Here is a 25,552-nt window from a genome sequence, read left to right on the forward strand (position 1 = left end):
TATATATACGTTATGCAAATATGAAAAGAACCATAGTCATTATCGTAAACAAATATAAGAAGAACTGTGACCATTATCACTTATTTTGTCTTTCATATTTATAAATAAATATGTGGTTTTGTAGCACTTAAAAATTTCAAGAGTGAAAGTTCTTTTTTTCTTATATAATTATCACTTTCTTCAAGGACTAAGGCTGAAAATGTACAATGAAAATTTTAGTTTGATGAGTAATGGTACAGGTATAAATTTTTATACTAACTTGATTAGTATAAATTGAGGTGGCAATATTGTTTCATTGCCACATGCTCTCATTTTTAAGGAAATCGACGAATAGTAATATAAAATGCAAGTGGCAATCATATATATAACATGTCAAATTAGTTTGCAGACACATAAAATTATTAAATTAAGTAACATATGATAATTTAATATGTTATTCTTTTAATTAAGGTGGTGGATGGGGGGGGGGGGGGTTTTGGGCAAAGAATAAATTGATAAAGAATAAGTTGATAAGTAGCTCATAATGAATAGAATATGAGCTTGTTAGGTAAAAAGGATAATATAGAATTTTAGATAATATAGAATTTTAGGCATACAATTTGCTACTAGATCTTTAATATAGACCAAAATAGAAAATAAAAAAGTTTGGAGGGGATTCCAACCGCTTTAGGACATATATTTGATATCTTTTTCTTTCTGATGTCTGGCTAATTATTGTCAATTATTAACGGATAATAAATTTGTGTTCAAGTGGCCTAAGCTTAACTGACCTTTATCTGGTCCAAATCTAACGACAAATAACAAACACCAAGCGTGGCCGTCTAGCCAATACGATAGCATATTCTGACCGCCTTTCCTTGGAATCGCACCGACGATGGAGGGAAGATCAATGATGCATGTTACTCTGAAATTTGCTTTCCCGGCGTATCAAAATCAAATGCTCCTGGTCCACTGTATCCAAGTAGAGTACATATGTCAATGAAAGGATTTGGCCTCTTTTTGTAATAGATTGCATCTATCCAGAAAAAATATAAAAAAACTAAAGTTCAAATTATTCTCCTTGACCAAGAGAATAAAGAAAACCCCTTTGGCTTATCGGTTAAGGAGATCAAACTTAAGAATGCCAAATGTATATATAAACTGTTGTCTGCATATAAATTCAAACTGCAGCACAAAAGTAAAACGAGAACTGAATATATAGTTGTAATTATTACTATCTTCTTCCTTCTTCATTAAAGAAATGGCATATAGGCACAAAAATAAAGGCATACCTAAAGATTGCTATAGGACGTTGGTTCCGACAAGTGATAATAATAAGAATGCAAAAGTGAGCTTAAATGAGAGCGTAAATGAAGAGCAGTTGATGGCTTGGCTTAGGCGCTACGATACTGATGGAGATGGCCGTCTTACCAAACAAGAGCTTCAAGACGCCTTCAAAAGCCTTGGTTCTACTTTCCCGGCTTGGAGAGCTTGGCGAGCGCTACGCCATGCCGATGCTAACGGGGATGGATGCATTAACGAGGACGAGCTTCGCGAGCTTGTCAAGTATGTTATCAAACGTGGCTATGCTCTCGCTTGATCCTAATTCAGCTAGCAAGACATCTCTACCTCAATTACATATCTTTTTATTTAACAGCTAGCTTAAATAGCATATAGCATGCAGTAATTACTAAACTGGGATTCATATTCTATATATCTGAATCCCCGGTAAGATCAGTAGAGCTAGCTAGGGCTATGAATATCTTTCGTTTCTTGACTTCTTCTACACCTCGCTCTCTCTCTCTCTCTCTCTCTCTCTCTCTCTCTCTCTCTCTCTCTCTCAGTAGTTTTCGTTTTCCTTTTTGTTTTCCTTTTGTTTGTACTGTTACTGTATCTCTGTGCATATAATAAACTATATGTAATTTATATTTAAACTTGAGCGAAGAAACTCGAGGTAGCAAGTAAACATGTTTTTACTGTTGAACTTAGCTTTACTTTGTACATATATACCATAAGCAACCGCGTCCTGCGCGCACTTAGCAAATATAGCTGAGTCTTATAAATACTATAAATAGCTCAGTCTTGCAAATAAATCTCTGTCTTATTAATCTGTTTCTAGAGAAATTCTTGGAAAGTACCATCTCGTAGTCATAGAATCTTTCGTAATTTCTCGTTCATTGTCTAATTGAATCTTTGTCACCTCCAAATTTAGGGGCCAACAGTCTTCAGAGTAAACTTGGGGTAATAAATAAAAATTCTCAAAGTTGTAGGGTTGAATCCCAAAAAATTATATTTGTTGGATGCGGATTGTCCCAGAAGTTGTAAGAGAAAATTAGAGGTGGATGTCTAGAAAGATTAAAGAAAGTCTTGGAGTTATAAATAAAATTGTCAAAGTTCCAGGGTCGAATAAAAAAAAAATTATATTTGTTGGATGCGGATTGTTTTCATAAGTTGTTGGAGAAAATTAGAGGCTGATGTTTAGAAAGATTAAAGAAAGTCTTGAAGTGGTAAAAAAAAAAAAACTGTCAAAGCTGCAGGGGTTTAATCATAAAAAATAAAATAACTCTATTCTGTAGGTCTGAGTTAAAAGTCAATAAATAAAATTAATTTTCTTTAAGGTGTAGTACTATAGCGCTTAAAAAGCTAGCGGATGGTTGAGATTGAGTTACCTACACATTTAATTCAAGAATTATTCCCAGTCAATACATGATTGTCTCTCGAACAACAGTCACTATTAGAGTTCAATAAATTAACTCATTAACCCAATAACTAAACACTCTTTTTTAACTTTAACCCCGAAAAGTCTAGCTCTATAGAATTTGGACCCTCACAATCACAATGTCTAATCCAGGCTCCTCTTGTCTACAAGAAGTTGGTCTACGTATACTCTTTCAAATCGAATGCTTTTCTCATCTTGCTTTTCAAGAGGAGAACTTAAAAAAATGCACCATTCTCCATCAGTTTATTTTATATATAACTATCAAAGAAGAAATGGACAAGCATTTTCCCTAGATTGATTCTGATTCGTATGCCGATCTTTGTGGACTAGCAATTATCACAAAATATTATCTTTCATCATAAAAACAAAGAATATAGAACACCATGCGGATAACTAAAAAAAAATTGGAATCCTATCATTCTTTGCTTAAGAAGATGAAATTCGTATTCTGCAAGTCACATCTGAATTCTTTTCACAACTTTGTTATATGTTTTGGTTGATAAAATGTTTGATTATGATTGAGGTTGGGTAGTTATATCTTAAAAGGTACAATATTAAAGTGTTGATAAACACTAACTGCTGTAATTTGGAAAGTAAGTTGATTTTTTTTTAACACTTGTATAATGAAAAATCTATTATATATTTACTAATTTTGTCAAAATTATATTTACTACATAATATTAATTTTTATTTTATACTTATAGTTTTTTTTTTCACAGCAGCTGCAACTTATAAAGTACAACACCTCAATTCCAAACAAGACAAAAATAAGTTTGAGATAAAATTTTATAATTGGAAATCTAGATACACTTGCAGCTAGTCTGGTAATAATACTGGAGCTATATATAAACCATTTGTTGAAAGTATAACAATAATTAATTGAATGAAAATACCACGTGATCTACACGAGCGTAACTATATAATTTGTAGAAACAATTTGTTACCCTATCATTATTCTTATGTTAGACTTTTCCTGGATCCATGTATATATTCTTTTAGTTATCTGTCTCAGTAGTAAAAAATCATGGACTTCTGCATAAAAATAACTATAGGCGTATATCTAACACAGTTATATATAATTAGTTAAGGGGTGATGGCATAACCATTCGACAATGCATGTGTACACATTTCCACCGGCTTATTCCTCCTTATCAATTATCATTCTCTTACTAAAATTTGGACTGCTTTGTAGATGCTGCACGAATTATACTAAATTATGACTATGACTAGATATTTTTTTATGAGGATTCGTTGTATTAAATTTTCCTTGCGCAGCTCGGGCAATATACTTATAGAGTGTAACTTCTTGAATCGGATAAAATCGATGATCACTTATGATCTTATCATTTCCAGGGGGCATACTTTGTATTATCCTGAAAGATAATGCGAGTTATGATCCAAGTTGATGATACAAGTATGATTATACAATGTGTTATATTAAGGAACTTGAATCTCTTATTAATTTTTTCCCCCCGCAATTAAGCTTTTAAGGATACATGCGGCGCGGTTTATAGAACTTTTTTCATTTTTTATTTTATTAAATGCGTTTCCCTTCACCCCCAAAAAAAAAAAAAAAAATTTAAATTATTCACCCCGTTGACAATTAACAAACACATCATTTTTTTCACTTCGAAAATCACAAAAATGTTTCCACTTTCCAGGAAGCCTCAAATTTTCGATTTCCGTACGTATTTGCCTTAGCTTAATGACTTATTTTGAGATCATACATTAATAAGACTTCACGGTATTTGTTTTAAATTAAGATGAGTAACAATTTTCAATTTGTAATTTTTACCACAGGACTAGGTTTCACTATAAACTGCATCAATTTTTGAGGGCACCAGAACCGCAAGAGACTACAAGAACTTGAAAAGAATGGAGTTGGAATTACTTCCTTTTTTTTTTTTTTTTTCCTTTTGTATATATTATGATGATATTTAGCTTGTTTAGTATAAATACGATAAATGTAAGTCCGCGCCATGCCTTTAAGCTAATGATGCAAAAATAAAATACAAAAATTCTGTTACTGAGTTTGTATAGTTAAAAGAATGGAATTCTTTTTAACTTTTCTGCCAATCCTTTTACTTTATCCTTGTGGATGTAAATCATAAAATCTTTATTCCTTTTCAATCTGTTGCGAAGCATCAGGCAAGTGTCCCTTATTAGCTTCTGATTTCAGAATAAGAATCTTTACGCTTTAATTTGCTTCTTTATTTGAGCAGGACTATTAAATTAAATGACGAAACTTAGTATGACGAGGATATCATGCGACAGCATCACCGCAGTGATATTTTACAATCTAGGGTTTATTGAGAATTTTAATTACATATAATACAAATAAAAAAATTCATTTAAGTGTAATTAAAAAAAATTTTTATTCTCGTTAGTATTAGAGAGAAAAACATCTGTCCTTATTATGGGGACTTGAACCGGTTTTTGCAATAATGTTGAGAGAGTTGAGAACGTGACTAACCATTGGACTTTTTTTTTTACCCTCGATTAAGATTATTTTTCACCTTAGACTATTGGGTAAGGATAAATGGGGGCGGAGCAGCGGAAAAGCAGAAATTTTGTTAGGTCCAAAACTGTTTTCAAGCGCTTTTTCATTGTCATCTCCAAGACTGCCAACAAACAAAATGATCTACAGTCTACACCATTGGAGAAAGGGGCTGACCACCAACTCATCACTTGACCGATGAAAAATTATCTACATTAAAAATCAAATATACATTTTGAGTGTTACTAACATTCCTATAGAACTATTACGGCGTCAAACATGATATGACATGAACACCCTACAATCTAACTGGAATTTGGAGCGGCATATACATGCGACGAATCAATCACACTATTTTTTATATAAATTTTGAAACAAGACCTCCAAGCAACCAATAAATCAACCAACCCAGCTAACCAGCAATCAACAAGGAGTTCTCGCCATCAGCCTTGGCCACATGTAGCCTGTAATTTGCCAAAGCAACACAATTAAAGAGAAAACGAAGAAAGTGATGCTAAACTTCAGCACAGAGAGATTGTGAGGCCACGACCTTTGCAAACTTATTATTTGATAAGTTTTATTTTCCTTTACTTCTTCTAGGAAAAACATCAATATAATTCCCGAAAAGGTTCCACCAATGGGAAAATGTAACTAGGTTCAAATGAAACTGCTTAGTTGAAATTGAAACGCACCTCAAAAGTTCCAGAACAAGCATTGGGCAACACCCATCCCCCTCCATATCAGGACAGTCGGGCAATACCATCTAGGACGCAACTAAAAACCTTCAAACATCAATGTTTGGAGGCGGCAGTTTCCAGTAATTCCATTGATTAAAATCCTCCTGTTGAACGAAGAATACATAAATTAATAAAAATATCAGCACTCCACAGAACAATCAATGAAACCTGAATATTCAGACAAAACTAAGCTGACATCTAACAGATACAGATGCTGAGGCTAGATGATCTGGGAACTGATATGTTTATATATAGCCCTGTAGTCCAGTACCAATTTCTAAACATAAACAAGAAAGGAATAAAGAAAATGGACCATTGAAAACAATTTTGATCTCTGATGTAGTGCCTTATTTTAGAACAGAACACCTGAAATAAAACAAGCCTAGAATTGAGCAAAGAAAAAAAAAATGCAGAAAAAAACCTGCTCTGTGGAAGTTGTGTGCGGAAACATGCCATGAACAAGCGCATGAATTGAACTATATGTTTTACTGTCAACACGATGATTCACAACAACCTCACCCTGCAAATGTTGAAACCCATCAGAAGGAACATTTGGCATACAATTTGCCAGTATCTAAGGCACGAAGGTTTTTTCATCTTTTAAGCACAGAGGTCTTAAATTACCTTGGGATTAATAATAAAGATCTTTCCTCTTGGGATTCCAACCTTAAGATAGCTGATTTCATCAGTGTCTCTGTTCCCAAAACCAGCATAGAATGGGTTGCAATCAGAAGGAAACAATGCCTTGATATCCTGGATTTAAAATGAATTACAAACATTTAAAGATAATGGACTTGATTGGTTTACATGGAGCATCCGAACAATCATCAGTTATGTACAGCAGAAGCAGAAACCTCATTAGTTGTCTACACGGCAGCAATGACATCAGACTGGAGGAGTTTCATATGTGGAATATGAAAATAAAAATATGCAATAGTTAATACCAAGGAAACTAACCTCTAAGCACGCTATCTTGAATTCATGAGGAGCCCTTCTTATAACTGCCAAAAAATAAATAAATAAATAATTGTACATGTTACGGTCCCGATAGAGTTTGACAATGAATTGCAACCAATTCAAGTTATGCACAAAAAGGTCAAATAAATTTTTTTAGGGGGAAAAAAAGAAATTAAATATTATTTTAATGTAAACCAAAACCCTTCCCAATCTTAGTGTGACTGGGTTTTGAACGTCAAACCTCAAGAGTTGAACAAACTGACACCCACAAAATCCAAAAATTACTTCTCTATGTAGAATTATACATTGATGGAGAGCAATGAGCATCTCACAAATCTGTCAGCAAGTTTAGAAAATTTAAGTGGGGAAAACAACCAAAACAAAAAACACTGCTTAAGTTTCAATATTTCCCGCCAAACTAGAACTGAATAAAACAATAAATTCATACTATCTTTGCCAAACGTGAGGAAGCAAAGAGTGAAAATTCTTATCCATGGAAGAAATTTCCTCTCTTAGGAGCTAGGGGCCTAATGTTTTACATCAGTGCAACCTGTCCCTGCAGGATTTGGTAGGATCAAAAGAAATGCAACTATGCCCAACACATCTAAATGGATATAATGAGATACAAGAAATTAACTGGCAAATACAAAGCCAATTCTGTCTAATTCAGCCAAAAAGGAGGGAAAAATCAACTAATGCATGAGTTCCATAAATGCAGTTACCTTCTCGAAATAGAGATGGAAATAGTCCATCAGGTGAAATAACAACGGGCCCATCAGGTAAAGCCTTTCCATCCTGCAAATTTTAGAACGCACATTTGTTAACAAATAAATGAAAATATCATAATATTAGACTATCTTGATTCTGAATTTCTCAAATCAAAACAAAAATTAAGCTTAGTATATTTCACCTGCTTCAGGGTAAATAGGAATCTTCTAGTGTGATAAGCTTGCACAATCGCACGTGCACTGAGGAAAAGCAATTGATACCCATTTTCCTGCAACAAACTTGGTTCATTCAGAAAAACTGATGTTGTCCCTAGACATTACTCACATTGCATGCATGTGGGGCATTTTGGCTTTTTAAGAATCTGAAATGCAGAATGGGACCAGAGCACCTTATAGCTAGTAAAATTTATTAAATCATTGTGAATAGTAGAGATCTAAAAGACGCAGCTTTCCATTAGATTGTGTTGGTTGCACCCATCAGAATAGTCTTCTTGTGCAGTTTAGAGTCAATGGCTATGATATAGCGCCAATCACTCAAAAGCTGAAATAAAAATACAAGATGGAAATGCCACAAACCTTAATAGCAGAAAATAAATGTGCAACGCCTGTCTGTGACCAATCTACCCCAACCAAAGGCATGAACTGACCCAGAACGTCGGATCTGTCACAAGAATGTGTGATAAACAGTGTTAAAATAATTCAGAAAAAATCACAGTCTTCACCAAAGAAAGTACTAAAAAAAAAAATCAGATCAAGACCGACTACAATAATTTACTGAGTGGAGAAAGTTAAGTGATGAGAGTTTGACTCCAGCCCTCATAGAGCCAAGAGCAGAACTATAGACAACCAGAAGAATTGATTCAGAAACAGGCATCACCAAGTTCTAAGACTTAAAATTTAGATCGATAGAAAGGTCAGAAACACCATAAACTTACTTCCTTTACAAGCTAATTCTAGAGCATGGAAATTATGGAAAAAAATGATATAAAATATACATATATAAAAGTCTGACAACTATGATGCAGAAACATTACCTACGTGCACCACAGGCAGGGCAATTAGATATCTTGGTCATAGTAAACCTTTCTAGGGCTCTATAAGCTAAGGTTTAGAATAGTCAAGGGTACAGCCTGCCACCATATCACTTTATTGTTTCATCCCATCTGGTAAAATTTAGTAGGGGACTTTTTGTTCTCAATTAAAGGACTAATGCCAAACCTTGCCCATGGGTTGTCCTCTTCAACCATAGAAGCAGATCCAATAACAAGATTTGGGATCTACTTCCATCAGACTACACTGCCTAAGCTAGCAAATCCAAAAACAACATTGAAGTTCAGTCTTCACCATCTAAACTAGCTGAGTGGCTAGTTCAATTTTATAGTTACTTGTGGATACTTTTAACATACATACAGAGCGCCATTTTCAGGCTTCAATAACCCGAGTATGGTAGCAGGTCCAAAAACAACACTTGAGGTTCAGTCTTCACTACCTAAACTAGCTGAGTGGCAAGTTCAAAATTGAACTTGATACTTTTAACATACATATATCTAAAAATTTCAGTTTATCCCTTTTCCTCTCCAGATCAATCCACAAATGAGCCCATTTCCTATGCATAACTTCCCTCTCTGTGGGCTGAATCTCTGACTTTGCCCTTTGAAAGGAAGGAAAGGCAGCACTTTCCTATACAAACTAAATCCAGGATGTATAGATTGCCTAGCAGTTCTCTACTTGATTAAGATAAAATATGAGAAACAACTCTGTTGTATTAGAGAAAATTAGAAAACCTTACTTTGTAATAGTCCCATCCACATCTGATATTACTATACGTGTGTTCCATTTCCACAAATATATTCTGGCATCAACCTGTAAGGAATGCAATGTACTATTAGGTGAGCACCAAAAGAATAACCAGAAAACAGAAGAGTTCAGTTGTTAAAATATATGTAACTTAAGCTAATAGCACTGGGGAATAAGAAAAAAAGGGACCTGCTGCTTGCCTAGCATCGCAGTGGAGAATGTAAAGGTTACACTGTTCTTTCCTTCCTTCAGATTCAAGGATGCCAGCTGTTCAGAAGTTGGAGTTAGCACCTTAATCTTCTTCTTCGCCATGTTGGTTTTGCACACACTTCTATTTCCGTCCCTGTCATTGATGCTATCTGAAGCAACTTCAGTATCGGAACTTTTAGTACCACTAATGACTGGCTGCATTGCTTTCCCGGATCTTGATCTTCTAAAGAAAGGCCAAAGCCTCCAGCTTCCACCAGGGGAAACAGTAATTTTTGCAGGGTTCCCTACAAGAGATCTCTCAACTTAGTCAATAGCTATCATACCCTCTGGTTCAACTAGTTCTTTAATTTCAAATGCAATCAACCCTAGATCAATACGAGCAGCTACATCCCATGAAGATAAAAGCCGCCCATTCTGACAACAAGCCAATCATTCTTTAAAACTGCAGGACCTAGAGATGTAAATTTATCTATATCCAATTTTTCAGCATCGAATGCTTGAGAAACTGCAGGAGAACCCATACCTTCATAGACCAAGTGTTTACAAAGAGATATCTCTGCATAGCTGAAAGGATGGGGCTATCTATGTTTTCCAACCCAAAAAAAGAAAAAAGGAAAAAAAGAAAAAAGCACTTACAAACCAGAAACAAATGAAATGTTTTCATTTTGTTCTCAGGTGCATCCACAGGAGTTCCCTATGCTAGAAATGAAAACACTCTACCATATGGAGGCAATGACAAAATCTTACTTACAATCATTAACATTATATTGCACAAGCTATAAGGAACATTTAAACAACTGTCAAAAGAAACTTAAAATTGGAACTATCTCATTTCTGTGCATTCAACCGGCAAAAGTATAAAATGACATACGAGTGCATATTAAAATTTTCTTACCAGCTGCAGGAGTGGAAAAAACAGTTTTTTGCCCCTGTGAGAATTGCATATCATCTATAATAGGTCGTTCCTCTGCCAAATGGAGTTCTATGTCAGTATCTGACTTCATGCAGCTAGAATCATTTTCCTTGAACAACATCCAATTCAAGGATTTGCAATTTGAGTCCAGTGAATGGCTTAGAGGATGATGAGGGTCATGAGCATCTAATTTGACAGAGAGAGACCTCATATTTGGCAAAGATTCTGCCAGCCTCCCAACTTCCTCAGCAGGTCCATGACTTTTATGAATAATAATGGGATCCGATATTGCTCCCAGTTTATCTGTTGTGTTTTCAAAATCATTCAACAGGTTATATAGACCAGACATCTCCGACAAAGAAGATGACTCATCAATTGTGTTGACTGACCCATTCACTTCCTTAATGCCTTCCGCAGAAAATGATGGATCATCACTCTTCTTTACACTATCTGGTGAACTTGAATCGACACCCTGATCCTTACTGAGTTTGAATTCATCGAGATCACTGAAAAGGAACTGTTCTTCCTCTGAACTATCAGACGGTGAATTACCTATGGCCCTTTTTAGGACACTATCATTGTAAAGTTCTTGAGATTCATCAGTAGACTCCAAATACTGGAGGGCATCAGTAATACCTTTCTCCTCTTGAACTTCAATGGGCGTTAAGCAACTATTTTGTGAATTAACTTCCTTGATTGAACAAAGTACTGACTCCTCACCAAGCACTTGTGTAGAGGATTTGGGTGCCTCTGGGGGCTCCTTAAGGTCTTTCTCAATATGCTCAAGCACACAAGGAGCTTGATTCACTTGATCAGAATGATTCTCCAATACCTCCCCTGGTTCTTTCTCCAATTCAATTTCTTCAGCTTGCACAACATCTGTGTCCTGATGAAGACCTTCTAATAACTCAGTCTCAAGAAAATTAGAAAAGGATGAAATGAAAACATTATTTCTAACATAGATTATGGCAGTGAACTCACCATAATATAATATTGCAGTATTTAATAAGTTGAAAAAATTTCCTTATTTTCAAAATATATATTGATCAAAAGTTCTAGTTGAATAATATTGCAAACCATTGAAAAGCATTTACCTTGGATAGTAGCTCAGTTGTGACATGTACAGTTTCCAGATGAACATGGACTTCACCACATTTGCCACTAGCAAGGTAAACTGTCTCCGGACTTTTTCCATTGCTACCATCAAACCCAACAATAGAGGTTTCTGATGATTCACAGTATACAAAGGACTGGTCTGATCCAGCCTCAGTGGAAATTCTACAGCCTGATGAGGCAACATCATTATTGTCACAAGCCTGTTCATCATCAAAGTGCTTTCCCTGATGTGCTTCAAGCTCATATTGAATTTTTGCATCAGGAAAACTCTGCTGTTCATGCTCATCTAGATAAGCATTGTCTACCCCAAATTCACCAATTGTTCTTGATAGTTCAGATACAATTGAAGAGTTTTCGTCCAAAATACTTTCATCCAAGGCAGAAGATTCAACTACTTGTTCTACACTGCCTAGACAAGATACATCAATGCCAGATTCCTCGACAAAATTCTCCAGATTCTTAGAGCTAAAGTGAGAACCGCTGGCCATTTGCTCACTTTGGGAACCACATTCCTTATCAAGTATTGATTGGTCATTCCTATTTCGCTCGTAATCATCCACAGACAAGTCCACATGGATTTCTTCATTATTAACCTGAATATCTTTAGCTACCATATTATCCAAACCATCATGAGGTAAAATCTGGGAAACATTTTCTTTCCTGGACATACTTGAAGGCAGATTGGTAGACCACTTCATCTCCAAGAGGTCAGCTGCAAACTCAGCACGTTCCAATGAACTCAACCTCACCAAGTCAATATCACCCTCTCCCTTCTGATACCTACTCTCCTTAAATGATTTCCGTCCCAAAACAAGCCCAAGAATCCTGGCCCGTTGGGAAGCAGTCCTAGGCAACATCTTCCTATTGCTGGCATCAAAATGGGCAGCTGAATCCAGCTTATCAGCATCACAATTGCAATTCTGGGACTTCATCAGTCTCCTACTATTATTGGGTTGCCCATCTGCCTCATCACCAGAAGACGAGGGATATGATGCAGATTCCCCTTCTTCAACATCAGCCTCCTTCAGAAAGTAAGCTTCCCCTTTATGATCAAGATACATGTTAAAATTAGCATCAACTCCATTAACATTAATAGTAACTACCTTCTCTTTTGTCTTCAAGACCCCTTGAAATTTTCCAAACCGGACATACCAAGGGGACGATTTGAAGCTCCCATCTGGTTGTTCCACTACAATGATATCTACAGCTCCACCAAATGGGTGAAAGGGGGCGGAAACAGTATACACACCCCGGGAGATATAGCTGCCTATCCTTCCTACTGTATACATCGTTGTATATCCGAATTTCTCAAGCACAACCACCCCAGGTAACAAAATCTCAATATTGAGTCATAATTCGTGAATATAAGTGATCATTGCCACAAAATTATGACGCTTTAGTGGTGTCAAACAAGAACCAAATATAGTAAAAGAACTTCTACAAGTATCTCCAGAACTTAATTCCAATGACACCCCCACATCAAAAGGCCTCCAAATAAAACATTTATAAACAACCCAATTGATCACAACACAAGATAGTTCCTTTTTTAGCTCAGAAGAACTACAGATCATAGAGAGACAATATTCCCCCCAGAGAATAAAAAGAAAGTTAGAAAGCGTCCAAAGTCATAAATTGTTCAATGCTCAGAAATTCAAATGAAACAAACAATAACATATACATGTCACCAAACCCAGCTCAAAAAATTCCCGTTCTGCCTCTCCCCTTGAGCTCTGACAAAGAAAGCCCAGATGAGGAAGGTTTATGACCAAGCAAACCAAATTAAAAGCCAACCGCCGAGAACGAGGAGCAGAACAGCAGCCGTTGGTGAAATGAATGAAAAGGCATATTCGAATTTAATTATTCGAATGCGCCAAAACCGTAATCATTTAATTAAATCTCAGGCTTAGCAGACAAAAACAAAAAGACACGCCACACGCCACATCCCACATTTTAATTTTATTTTATTTTGACCATTCTATAATGTACGCAAGGGAAAAGAACGATCAAGAATTGAAGATTAAACAAATTGTTACGAAGAAAGAGCGAAGCTGATCCGGAGATGGAAACGCAGAAACGGTCAAGGGGTGACAGCGGGATCTCAACAGAGAGAAGTATCGAACTTTTGGTGACGTTGAGAGATAACAATGAAGCGATTATCATACGCAGTTTGCTTTTGCATGACAGCGGGTGACACGTACGCACAGATGTTAGTTGATGAAAAGTGTGGGACCAACTGCCTAGAAGGCCCGTGGCACATATGTAAATGTACGCAACTATTAGATACAACTACTCGTGTATTGTTGGAACCAAACTGCCAGTCTGTGCCACTTTGCTTGCTTGTTTCACGTATACGTAGTGTTTACTTTTTGGAGTAGGAGTATGGAGTGTGGATTCCTCCCACTCTAGTGTTTACTTACCTTAAAAAAGGAAGAGTGGGAGTGGGAATTCATGGGTCCCACCCAATTTTGGAGTAGAGAGTGGGATTCCCACTCCCATGGGGGGAGGTGGGAGTGGGAATTCGTGGATCCCACCCAATTTTGGAGTAGAGAGTGGGATTCCCACTCCCATGGGAGGAGGTGGGAGTGGGAATCCACTCCCCCCTCTTCCCATTTTATCCCCATAATTAAATAAATAAATAATATTTAATAAAATAAATTAATAAAATAAAAATAAATAAATATTATACTTAAATTAATAATATTAAACATTAATTTTAATAAATATTAATTATTTATTTAATTAATAATAATAAATATTTTATTGTAAAAATATTAATTTTGTACTATATTATCAATAATAATATTTTATTTGTGTTGTTATTATTAATAATTTTTATTCACATAATTTAAATTTAAATTAATAAAAAATTATGATTTATATAATTAAGAATATTAGTAATTATTATTAATTTAGAAATATAATAAAATATTTATTTTATTTTCCAACTATTTTTTATTAATTTTTTAATTATAAATTATAATTTTGTACATAAGGATAAAATTATAATTTAAAATAATTTACTCCCAATCCAAGACAAAGTAAACAAATAATTAGGATTCTGATTGATAATCCATACTTTCATTTAGTCTAAGTAAACACCCTACTCCCACTCCCACTCCACACTCCTAATCCAAGGATTCCCACTTCAATCCAAAAAGTAAACGCAGTTCGTTCCATTTTGTTATCTGCAAACATATGATTCAGATTGCCTACTTTATTACAATCTTATTTACGTCTGGTCCGTAGTCCACGACCATTACTATTATATCATCTATTAACATTTATAAAATTATTCATAAATGGAGGATTTTTTATTTTTTTTTTTAAATGAAGAGAAAAAATTTATAGAAATTTGATAACTTGTAGTTTTTTTCCCAATTCTATCCTTCTTGTACATCCTCTTTTCATGAGATTCAAAATGAAGTGTATGTTTCAAACTCTTTTCATATAAGAGTTGAGATAATAAAACTTAGGTTTGAGTCATAAATAATTCTTAAAACGAGAAAAAAATAAATATATTAAAAGATTCACAATTAAAAAAGTCACACCACTGCGTCATCATTTTACCATCCAATGAGATACCAACACATATGTATTCGTAATTAAGTTAAAAACGATCATACGTACATCGTATAAGAATTATAATTAAGTCACGGTGTCAAAAGAAAAATCCCAGCAGAGTTTTTTCCTGGAAATTGGCGGAAATGTTTATGACCGTGGCGGTTTATATAACTTGAATTGAATTAAGAACGGCGGGTTGTTCAAAAACATTTCAATAAGGGGGCGTTTGCTAATTGCTAGCTAGTGCGAGTGTGATGGCTCGTTGTGCTTCGTAATTCGAATGAGACCGTGAGTCGGCAAAACTTATTGGAATGGTAGGTCTGCGGCCAAACTACAGGCCCGTGGGCTTTCAGCTTATGTGGCAACTAGCAAGTGGACTTTTCGTGGGTTGACACTTTGTCAACCTCGAGGAGGATGGACTTACCCAGGCCCATTTCAATCCAATAGGGCCGGACCGGCCAGTTTCTTTATGGCCTGTGAGTCGTGAGGCTGTCTGGGTTCCACCTTTTGGCAGGATATTCCAGTGTTCGCCTCGACTTTTGCTCTTCATCTGACGCGCTCAACTCATTGCGGATTGCCGAGAGAGATCTGAATTCGGATTCTGATTAGATGCTTTAAAAGAATTAAAATTAATGATGTGGAAGATGATAAAAGCAGATCTGATTTTGTGACTCTGCTCATTATGGCTTATTTATATGTGTTGCTGAATCGCTACTTAGAGTTTCTTAGGGTATCGTGATTGTTTGCGCTTTCGGTCTTGAGATTTTCCTTCCTTGAGCCCAACAGCCACCCCACTTTTTGTGGGGTTTCCTCGCTTGGAATATTAATTGAGTGGACTACTCCAGCAATAATATAGCTCCTAAATAATTACACACATATTTTTTGCACTAATCACAAAATATTTGATCGTGCATACTCTCGCATCGCATGCACAAATCAACATGGACTCCCTTCGGCCACCTCGTCATCGGAGAACGATTAGTCATTGTGCGCTTTTCCGCTTTTTTAACTTTTTGGCTGCATGGTGGTGGTTCAAAACAATGAAAGCACTTTCATTTGGGTCGGTTTTAATCTTGTGGGATGGTGGATAAAATAATCATAATTCATAAAGCCAAAGTTTTTGATCACTCAATTCTGAAATCATTACAAACTTATCATCAGAACATCCTCGTGATTTGAAATTCAAACAATACTCGGCTCAAGCCCTGAAAATTGATATGCTATTTTGGAGCAGATTAAGGTACTCCCCATACCTTAATGTATAATATAGAATTGTTGGACTGCTTGGTATCCTTTCATGAATTTCAAAACCATCAAGTCATTCATCAATCTTAATTACAGATACCACATTCTTTTTTGCAGCCCCTGCCGTCCCTCATGTCATGTCTAACCATAAATGGCTCCATTTCCTTTTCTGATGGGGATTGCAGACAAAAGGCCATTGTTTTCTTTTTAGCGTTCCACTATTGATTTATGCATCCGTAATTTGCAGCTTTTTATCGATACTGAATAAATCTGGGACCGTCCGAATCCAAAGGCCCAGGCCAACTAAACAATTTTAACGTGGATCTGAAATCAAGAGACCTAATAATTATCAATATGTCTAACAATACAGTATTTTTTCTTTTGTTTTGTTTCTTTCGAAATCTCATGAATAATAGCCCCGTTTTAAATTAAACGTACTTGTGAATTGACTCATTCAACACTAAACTACATCCACTACTACACAAGAAAATAAGAAAATAAAAATGCGAATTTCCCTAAGGAGTACACTGGAATTGCTCAACTTCTATAGGGAAAATAAATAAGCCCATGAAGGAAAATAAAAATAAAAATTATAACAACAAATATTGAATGGAGTTGAATCCCCAATACTTAACATTCAAACTTTTAGAGATTGGTCACACAGCCCATCACCGCATGTAGTATGTACCGGGAATACGTGAACGTCAAGAAAGCATATGTTGCAATCATCCTTGGATGTATTTGTAAATATATATATATATATATATATATATATATATATTGCTTCCATCTTCGTTCTCACCAGTTCCTTCGTAATATTGTCTTTTTCATATATATGTATATACCATATGTTATACACAAGAAAATAAATATGCAAATGGTAATAACAAAAAGAATAATACTAAAAGCTGAAATAGAATAAGTCTTAGCATTTGATCTTCTCTTCAACAGCAATGGAATTCTTGCAATGAGCGATAGCAGCTTGAATTGCAGCTTGCAACTCTTCCATGGTACTATCACTTGTCGATGAAGAAATATTTGTTGTTGCGACAAGCAACCCGCTGTTTGTGGGAGACGTTCTGATTGATGCAGGGGCTGAAAATTCACCTCTTCTTCCTCTAATAAACTGATCTTGCTTGCTCCTAAAGCTTAAATTACCTGAAAACGAATACGCCTGCCGTTGGAAATGATGGCCATTTTCTTTCCTTCCTCTGAAAAGCAGCAATGGCCTAACCATTCTCACATACCGTCTAATTACATGACTTACGTCGAACCTCAGCTTCCTCTTTTGCTTATTCTGATCTTTGTTGCTATTGTCTTCACATTCTCTAACTTCAAAACCCTTTCGCCATCTTGTGAACCCGAATAATGAGAATGACTTGGACTTGGGTCTTCTCTTTGATTGATCAAGATGAAGATCATTGCTTCGCAGATGATGGTTGCAGGATTTGATGCTGCTGCTGCTGCTGCTGTTATTGCTATTAAGGTTGCTAGTGCTGCAGTTGCTAAATTTCTTTTCAGGAATCTGATTGTCTCTTAAGTCATTGATGGGGAGGGTGAAGCTGTCCAATGAGTTGGTGGAGGAGCGAGGGGAGGATACTGGAAGGTGAGAAAGGAGATGCAGAGGAAGCAAATGTCCGTGGAAGAAAATGTCATCAGCCGGGGACAAATCGATTGCAAATGAAGGTGGGGTTGTTTTGGTTTTGTTATTATTATTATCAGCAGGGACTGTTGTGGTTGCTGCTGCCGAAGAAGAATGAAGAGAGATTGTGAAGGAGAATTCGTGAGAAGGGGATGATGATGCCGATGGTGGCGAGGCTGCTGGTGCAGCAGCAGGACATGATGGTGATGACTTTTGCTTTGCTGCTGCCGCTAAACTTTCTCTTCCTTCTCCGTGCTTCATATTGTCCACACCTTTCTCTTTGCTTGATTGATGCTGATGGGAATCCATAATTCAAAAGGATTATGCTTGAAAGTCTGATTCAGTATCTGGGGTTCTCTTACTGTTGTGCTAGTAAAATGATAAGATCAGGAAGCAGTGGAGAAACCGAGAGAGAGAGATTATTGTCAATGAGGACTTGTGCTTAAAATGTCTTTATTAGTAGAACAATGAAACATAGTCTTGCATTATTATTCTTGAAAGAGCGAGAAAGGGTGTGGTGGGCAATATGCCACTATGATTGAGATGATATATATTTAGCAGTATCTGTTAAAGGTTTTTGGTGGGTCCATGTCAAATCCAACAGCTACTAAAGTTCTGATTATAGAAAATGAGGTCACAAGTATCCAAGTTTGCCTTCGTAAGGGCTAGATTGGGAAGGCAAAACTTTAATATTTGGGTATGTGTCTTTATTATATGTGAGTTGTATTATTCTTGGGAGGAACTGAAATGAGTTATGAGAAGGCGAGAGAGAGAGATGTCTGAAGTCATGTTCTTATCTACATACATGTGCACCCGTCTCAAAGAGGAATCTTAACAAATTTATGCCCTTTTTCTCTCTTAATTCTACTATCACTATGTTATCTTTTTGCGTGTAATTTGATAGGCAAAGTACCTTGGGCAAGGTAACTACTATAATGTTGACATGTGGCAGAGAAGATAAGATCTGAATGAAGCAGTGAGGAGGATTTAGTCCAAATCACGTATATATCACGGCCTTCAATAAAACCTGATAAAGAAATTTCCTTGTTCAAATTCATTTGGTAAACCAATTTAGACGTAAACAAGTCAAAATGCTGTGGATTCAAAACGCGGAAAGACCTCTATTGAATCTTATGTCGTTTAGTGCGTTTTCTGTTCTTCTGCTGGTACAATTTAATTTAATAAAAATATACCCAAGGCCAAGGCAGGTGTAAAATTTGTTCAATATTTGTTTCATCGGTCAATAAACTTAGGATGCAAAATTTTTGCCCCCAATAATACGCGGTCAATCAATAAAAATTAGGTGGTAATTGACTTTTTTATTACACGTCAAGTGTCAGCCGTTGGATGGGTAACCAAAAGGATAGATGGGGTCTGGGAAAAGGACGAAATAAAATTCACAGTTAGGTAGGGGAGTGAGGACCAAGGGGACCCACACACACGTGTACAAAGTGGTCCACGAACGAAGAAGCATCAAGCATTGCATTGCATAGGGAGAATTTTGTTGGGTTTAGTTAAGGTCAGCATCTTAATCATGGAAGCATTATTTAGGTGGACATGGACTGGCACTGGCGCATCTTCACCACTAAAACAACTTAAAATATCATTCATATATTCATTCATTCATTCAACATTCATTTTCTTTTAAAGATAAGACGGAGAAGAGAAGATATAATAATAAAAACACTGCATAAAACAAAACCTTTCTCTCTCAGAGCCCATAATAGATTCTTCGATGCGGTGGGAAAACACATCCTCCTCTTGTTTTTTTTTTTTTTTTTTTTTCATCTGCTTTTGCCAATTGCCAGTGGCCACTCAATTTCTTATTCCATTCTACTCTACAAAAGTCGCCCGTCAATTTGAAACTAAATGCCAACCACCAAACGAGGTATCAAACAAAATCTTTTCGATCTCTCACTCTCTGTGCGTGCATGGGTGTAGATACTTATAGAGACGAGTCATGTTTTATTACAAACAAACCATGCGACTAAGCTGTTTTCAGTTAGGTTGTCTTTCTTCTAATTATTTGTTTTTTACGCTGTGGTCTTTTGGTGGGCCTGATGCTGGGTCAACCAATCAGATACAAATCTTATGCCGTGTCTGTTTGTTGGCCCCTATCATGTGATTCATGAACCCAACACTCGTGCTCCACTGCTCAATGATTGGACCACGCCAACTCAATGCAATAGCAGAACTTGACATAGCATCATAATGGATCAAATAAATTTGTGAAAAGGCAATAAAAGACAATACGTCATGACCTGCATATAATTTGAGTTGCCTTTTGCCTGGTCTAATCACTTAGAAATTGATCACAATGATTAATGCAAATAATTTCAACGAAAGACATAATAATTATCACACACTACTACCCTACCTTTTGAATAGCTCAACCAAATACATCTGTCTATATCAAATTTATGAATAGAACATGACAAGGGTTCGTAGTTGCATGTTGAAGAGTTTCACTAATGCTTGTTGCATATATATTATACAAATGAAATATGCCACTGATTAACAAAGAATAGAGACGGTTTCTTGGGATGAAAATAAAACGTAATTTCCAACTTTTCTATTTTTAATGTTCACCTTCCAACTTGTTAATAGGAAGGATCAAATTAAAATTAATGCTACATGAACGAACTCATTCAACAAGCTGAACACGTAGGTTTCCCATAACTTCGAATGAATCTGTAAGTACTCCTCAAACTCCTATACCAGATGATTGCACTTGAGGCCACTATAATTCACAGTTAGCTCTATGAACAGGGAACCAGTGTAACATGGAATGTATACAGACAGAAAGGGAAATAACCTCCAATGTGTCACAACGCATTCGCAAGTTTATGGGAGGGAAGCACAGTTTTCCTGAAGTCAGATAACAGATTTATGAAGCGCACTCATAACTTTGATCTTACCAGTTGCAGCATGGAAGGAATTAGGAAAAGATCCAAACTGGCCCACAAGTTAATGCTGGATCAAATACACAAAAAACCCCATGAGAAACTTAAGGAGTTCATTATCACATGGAAGCTCCATCTTTCCTTCTATGAAAAACTTCAAAACAATTGTTAGCACTTGCAAAATGCAAAAATCACTGGGATGGGCTTGCTAGTCACTTTCACTACCATGTCTATCTGGAAAACAATAAAGAAAAAAACAAAGAAAATTATTAAGCTATCGCAACATCAATACTTGATGCACATATGCATACATACATATATATATATATATATATATAGCGTGCGAGAGAGAGAGAGAGAGAGAGAGGGAGAGAGAGCAGCAATACCTCCTGATGGCCTCTTCCCTTCCATTGCATCTTTCTTCTCTTGGCAACTTAAACAAAGGAACGGACCATCCCATGGACGCAACTTTCCTGAATAAGTTGAACCAGCATGTATTGAAATGCCCTCTTCAGGTTTCATCTCCACTTGACATATAGCACACATAAACAACTTAAACATATTGCATAGTGGATATTTTGTATCCAACCTGTGATCACGAAAATATGACTTGAGTAAAAAAGGGACAAACTAAAATGCCATTCTTTGAGCAGACTGCACTGCTACTTGTAACTGGTAAAAACATCACAAACAAGAACAGCAGCAAATTGCAAAGCACAAAAAAAAAAAAAAAGGGAGGAGCAAAGCAAGAAAAGCACTATCCGTGATGATCAAAGAAATAAGCTAGCTAATATGACCCTTCACAGCACACCTTTCTGAAAGCATAGCAGATCCTTCTTCAAACAATTCCTCCACCACATCCGGTTCAACATATTCCCTATCTGTATTAGAAGACGATTCAGGGGACTTTCTGCGAAACATGTTCTTGAGCACTCCTTTTACCTGCTTCTTGGGTGCAGGCACAGGAGGAGGAGGAGGCTTCTCCTGTGGTAATATATCAATCACAATGCAGGTTGTGTCATCTCGAAGTCCCTTTGCCTGTACGGCTTCCTGAACAAGGAACAGAGATATGGCAAGAGATAAAGTAAGCTTGAATAACCAAACATAAATTTCTATGTTCTGAGGTGTGAAGGTCAATGATGCAGTTTTCATCATTGACCAGAAACCTAAAACATAATCTTCAGAAATTGCTTGGTATTAGCTTACTTTGACAATTTGTGCAGCTGCAGCTTCCGGTTGCATCCCACGACAACAATCAAGTGCCTCTTCCGCTGATAAAGCATCCCAAACACCATCACTAGATATTATAAGCCTACCGCCAGCAGTAGACAACTGCAGCAAAATAGTAATTAATACGTCAAACTTTCTAAATCTCTTCAGAAAGAATTGCAGCACAGCCTCATATGTGAATCAAAAGATTATGTAGGTCTATATGTCAAAACTATTAGGCAGCCAGTTTAAATCAATATTAAAAAGTAACTTTGAATTATTTATACTCATTCCTTTGGTTAAGTTCCAAAAGAACTACTGAAAACAACAATAATAATACTAAAAGGTGATGCATGAAAAAGTTTCTTCATGTGATATAACATTCATAAAACCAAACTCAAGTTATACATGAGTAAAATATGAAAAGATAATTGAAGGGACAAACATGGATCAACCACCACAGTCAAGGCCCCTACAGGGAGCAAGTAAATGGAATAGATATTGCTAACATATATCAATAATAGCTTACAGAAGAACCAACCTTCACTTGCTTTACATGAGGAACAGGAACTATGTACTCGCCAACATCCATATCTCCTATAGATCGCGAGAGACATAAACCACCAGGCCAACATCTCAATGGTCCAATCTACAAATGAAGTAAACATTTCTTTTTTTAATATTTTATGTTTCCAATGAAGGAACCAATCTATAGTTACATAGATGGCAGATAGACATCACCAATTTGAGTTTTCTCAAACAAGATTTTGGCCCCGCATCATCATTATATATGGACAGATTGACACATGAATTGGCCAACAAGTCTTTAGTGTCTTATTATCCAAGTATAGTGGCTATACCAACTTAAAAAATCAAGAAGCATATAAATTTTTACTAGAAAAGGAAAAACTCAGCTTCCAGACAAGTTCTCAAGAAGTGCATTAAAAGTCTAGAACAAATAGAGACATGATTATGATGCAAAAGGAAAGATACCTCTGCTCCACCACCAGCATTGAGCCGACCAACCTCACCCCCACATGCTGTGATACGGTCCCTCCTAATATAACACACCAGACAGAAAAAGGTGAGGTCTTTATTTTCAAGGGTGGACAAGTTATGTGTTTCACATAATGCTTATATCAGTGACTTACTCCTCTTCATTGCATTCAAGCCTATGATCTGCTGACAGGTAATAGATATCACCTTCTGCAGATTCAAGTATACAACGGGAATCACCAACAGATCCAACTGTTATAGCCCATCCTTCAATTATCACCAAGGTGACTGTTGTTCCTGATGTACGAGCTGAAATGGCAATCAAAAGAAAATGTAAATATTACCCATGTGCCTAGCAAAACATAACCCAGAAAGAAGGTATTTTCCATTGATGACAAACAAAATGTAATAAATTGCCCAATGCAATGTCCCAGTACATATATCCAGACACCAATATCTACACAAACAGATCATGTGGAAAATGCACAAGCACCAGCCTCATATTTTCCAATGATAGAAAGTATTTTCAAATTTGTCTGTCTAACATAATATCACCAAAAACTAGTACACACAAAATCATAATCCTTAATAATCAGGATTGGTTTATATGTTGACCTAATGAACTAATCCTAACTTGATTATATCTGCATCAAGTTTGGTTCGACATGAATGCCTCATGTGTAAGGCTCAAAACATATGGCACAAATACAGTTGTTGAAGCAAGCAACTAAAAGGTATTGCAGTGACCATTGCTTTTATATTGACTCAAATACATGAGTGTGAAGATATGTACTTGACCAAGAGTCATATGACATAGGCTATATATGAGAATTTGGCAATGTGTATGACTGTACAAGCACATAAGGATATGAATACTGGAATGAATGCGCAAGAGTGTTTGCACTTGGATGTATAAGTCCGCATGCGTGCATGTGTTTTCTGGTGAATAATCCCTCTATCCAACATCAAGTTGGCCATTCTACTTTAACCAATCACCAGAGTTCTCCTAAAGTATAGGTTGCACAATCACAACATATGTAGTGACAGTGAAAATTATAGAAAGGAGCTACCCCCACCTTTTTCTTGAAAGTCTTTGTCCGTTTTCACAAAGCCCGCTACCGTGGCCCGTGGAAGTGCAGATATCCATTCATCTCTGTTAAGCTCTGAAGGGATAGCATTTAACACATTTTTCAGAAGATTCTCCTTGGTGTAAATAGCGGCAGCTGAGCCATTGTGTCCGTCAAATAGCTGCAGAACACAGTTTAATTAAATCAACTTGACAAGATAAACTTTATCTAGAATCCAAAAGAAATGCAATCGAACACATGGTATTATCCACATAAATGAAAAGATCAAATCAGCATGATTAAGAACCGGCCGTCACTCATGCAATTGAACTTTCTGTTTCCCATCATTAATCCAATTGGAGCAATCTAAATGCAATGTATCCCATCTAATTGACTAAGTACTACGCATAGCCAGTCCTAAAAAGTGATCAATACATTTTGCCATCATGAATAAGAATTCAGAAAACACATACTAAATCCATCGAACTGAAATATATCGAAAACTATACCCCATATACAGAAAATGTGGTGACTCCATCTCCCATGGCTCTTTGACATTCGTTTTTGAGAAGAGTAAAATCTTCTCCTTTCTTGCTTTGACTAGCCTGGCCATGTACAATATCTGGTTTTTCTATCTTCTCATTCGCCAATTCTCGCTTTAGCAGCACCGAAAGTGGGACCGTTTGATGTTCGCCCCTCGTGGCCATTACTTGATTTCAATTTAAAAAATCACAGCTTCTTTTGCAAATTATGTATCAGAAACTCTATTGCACCATTCCTAATCACATAAATCAAATCATTTGATTGACAAATATGAGCAAATCAATCCACATCGGAAAGGAAATTACAGAATTCCTCGTCAATGCGGATCTTAGAAGGTATAAAATTCAAAAAAATAAATTTAAAAAAAAAGTGTCTTTGAAAGAATGATACGAATCTCAGTGAATCAATCGGCGAAATCGAGAAATGGAAAAGAAAAATTACAAGGAGAGAAAAAAATCGCAGCGATGGCGATTACGCGCGAAGAGGAAAATAAGACGCGTTGAAATGAAAAAATTGCTGTGATCCGGCGTCCTTGACAAATTCCATTCTCAACAAGAGACAATAACTAAACAATTTTAGCGCAATTGAAGCTGGATTTCTCAATTTCCTTTTTTATTTTCCGTTTCTGGTTCGTTTTTCAATTTCACTCGAGTGACATGACAAAAACGCACCGTTCTTTTCGTTCGGCGCTCAAAAGCCGTTTTTTAAGCCGCTTGCTGTAGGCTGCGTGTTT

The 25,552-nt window shown here is 36.2% G+C and overlaps 4 protein-coding genes across 5 annotated transcripts; 1 reads left to right on the top strand and 3 right to left on the bottom strand.

Annotated features, from left to right (window-relative positions):
• The first annotated feature begins 1,240 nt into the window (after nt 1–1,240).
• LOC107176372 (polcalcin Che a 3-like) lies at nt 1,241–1,579 on the top strand. The gene has a single exon (XM_015528787.2). The coding sequence runs from the start codon at nt 1,241–1,243 to the stop codon at nt 1,577–1,579; it is 339 nt and encodes a 112-aa protein (XP_015384273.2).
• Nucleotides 1,580–5,386: 3,807 nt separating this feature from the next.
• Nucleotides 5,387–13,888, bottom strand: LOC102615786 (phosphatidate phosphatase PAH2). Its single transcript, XM_006473278.4, has 12 exons — nt 11,632–13,888; nt 10,520–11,423; nt 9,604–9,908; nt 9,407–9,480; nt 8,194–8,278; nt 7,800–7,886; nt 7,612–7,684; nt 6,890–6,933; nt 6,557–6,685; nt 6,354–6,452; nt 5,888–6,036; nt 5,387–5,659 (listed from the first exon to the last, which is right to left on the bottom strand). The coding sequence occupies exons 1-11, from the start codon at nt 12,940–12,942 to the stop codon at nt 5,980–5,982; spliced, it is 3,168 nt and encodes a 1,055-aa protein (XP_006473341.2). The 5' UTR covers nt 12,943–13,888; the 3' UTR covers nt 5,387–5,659; nt 5,888–5,979.
• A 3,061-nt stretch (nt 13,889–16,949) lies between these two features.
• LOC107176418 (BRI1 kinase inhibitor 1) lies at nt 16,950–18,825 on the bottom strand. Its single transcript, XM_015528915.3, has one exon. The coding sequence runs from the start codon at nt 18,408–18,410 to the stop codon at nt 17,385–17,387; it is 1,026 nt and encodes a 341-aa protein (XP_015384401.2). The 5' UTR covers nt 18,411–18,825; the 3' UTR covers nt 16,950–17,384.
• Nucleotides 18,826–20,546: 1,721 nt separating this feature from the next.
• On the bottom strand, nt 20,547–25,518 carry LOC102616087 (probable protein phosphatase 2C 12). 2 transcript variants are annotated; one of them, XM_006473279.4, is made up of 10 exons: nt 25,261–25,518; nt 24,786–25,054; nt 24,286–24,457; nt 23,365–23,518; nt 23,207–23,270; nt 22,755–22,862; nt 22,211–22,336; nt 21,816–22,054; nt 21,391–21,593; nt 20,547–21,074 (listed from the first exon to the last, which is right to left on the bottom strand). In XM_006473279.4, the coding sequence occupies exons 2-10, from the start codon at nt 24,981–24,983 to the stop codon at nt 21,040–21,042; spliced, it is 1,299 nt and encodes a 432-aa protein (XP_006473342.2). In that variant the 5' UTR covers nt 24,984–25,054; nt 25,261–25,518; the 3' UTR covers nt 20,547–21,039. The 2 variants fall into 2 exon arrangements, with proteins under 2 accessions (XP_006473342.2, XP_015384400.2); XM_015528914.3 differs by having other exon boundaries at nt 20,547–21,238; nt 24,786–25,515.
• Between the last annotated feature and the right edge of the window lie 34 nt (nt 25,519–25,552).

The sequence above is a fragment of the Citrus sinensis genome, chromosome 5 (genome assembly GCF_022201045.2).
Source record: "Citrus sinensis cultivar Valencia sweet orange chromosome 5, DVS_A1.0, whole genome shotgun sequence".
Taxonomy (NCBI): domain Eukaryota; kingdom Viridiplantae; phylum Streptophyta; class Magnoliopsida; order Sapindales; family Rutaceae; genus Citrus; species Citrus sinensis.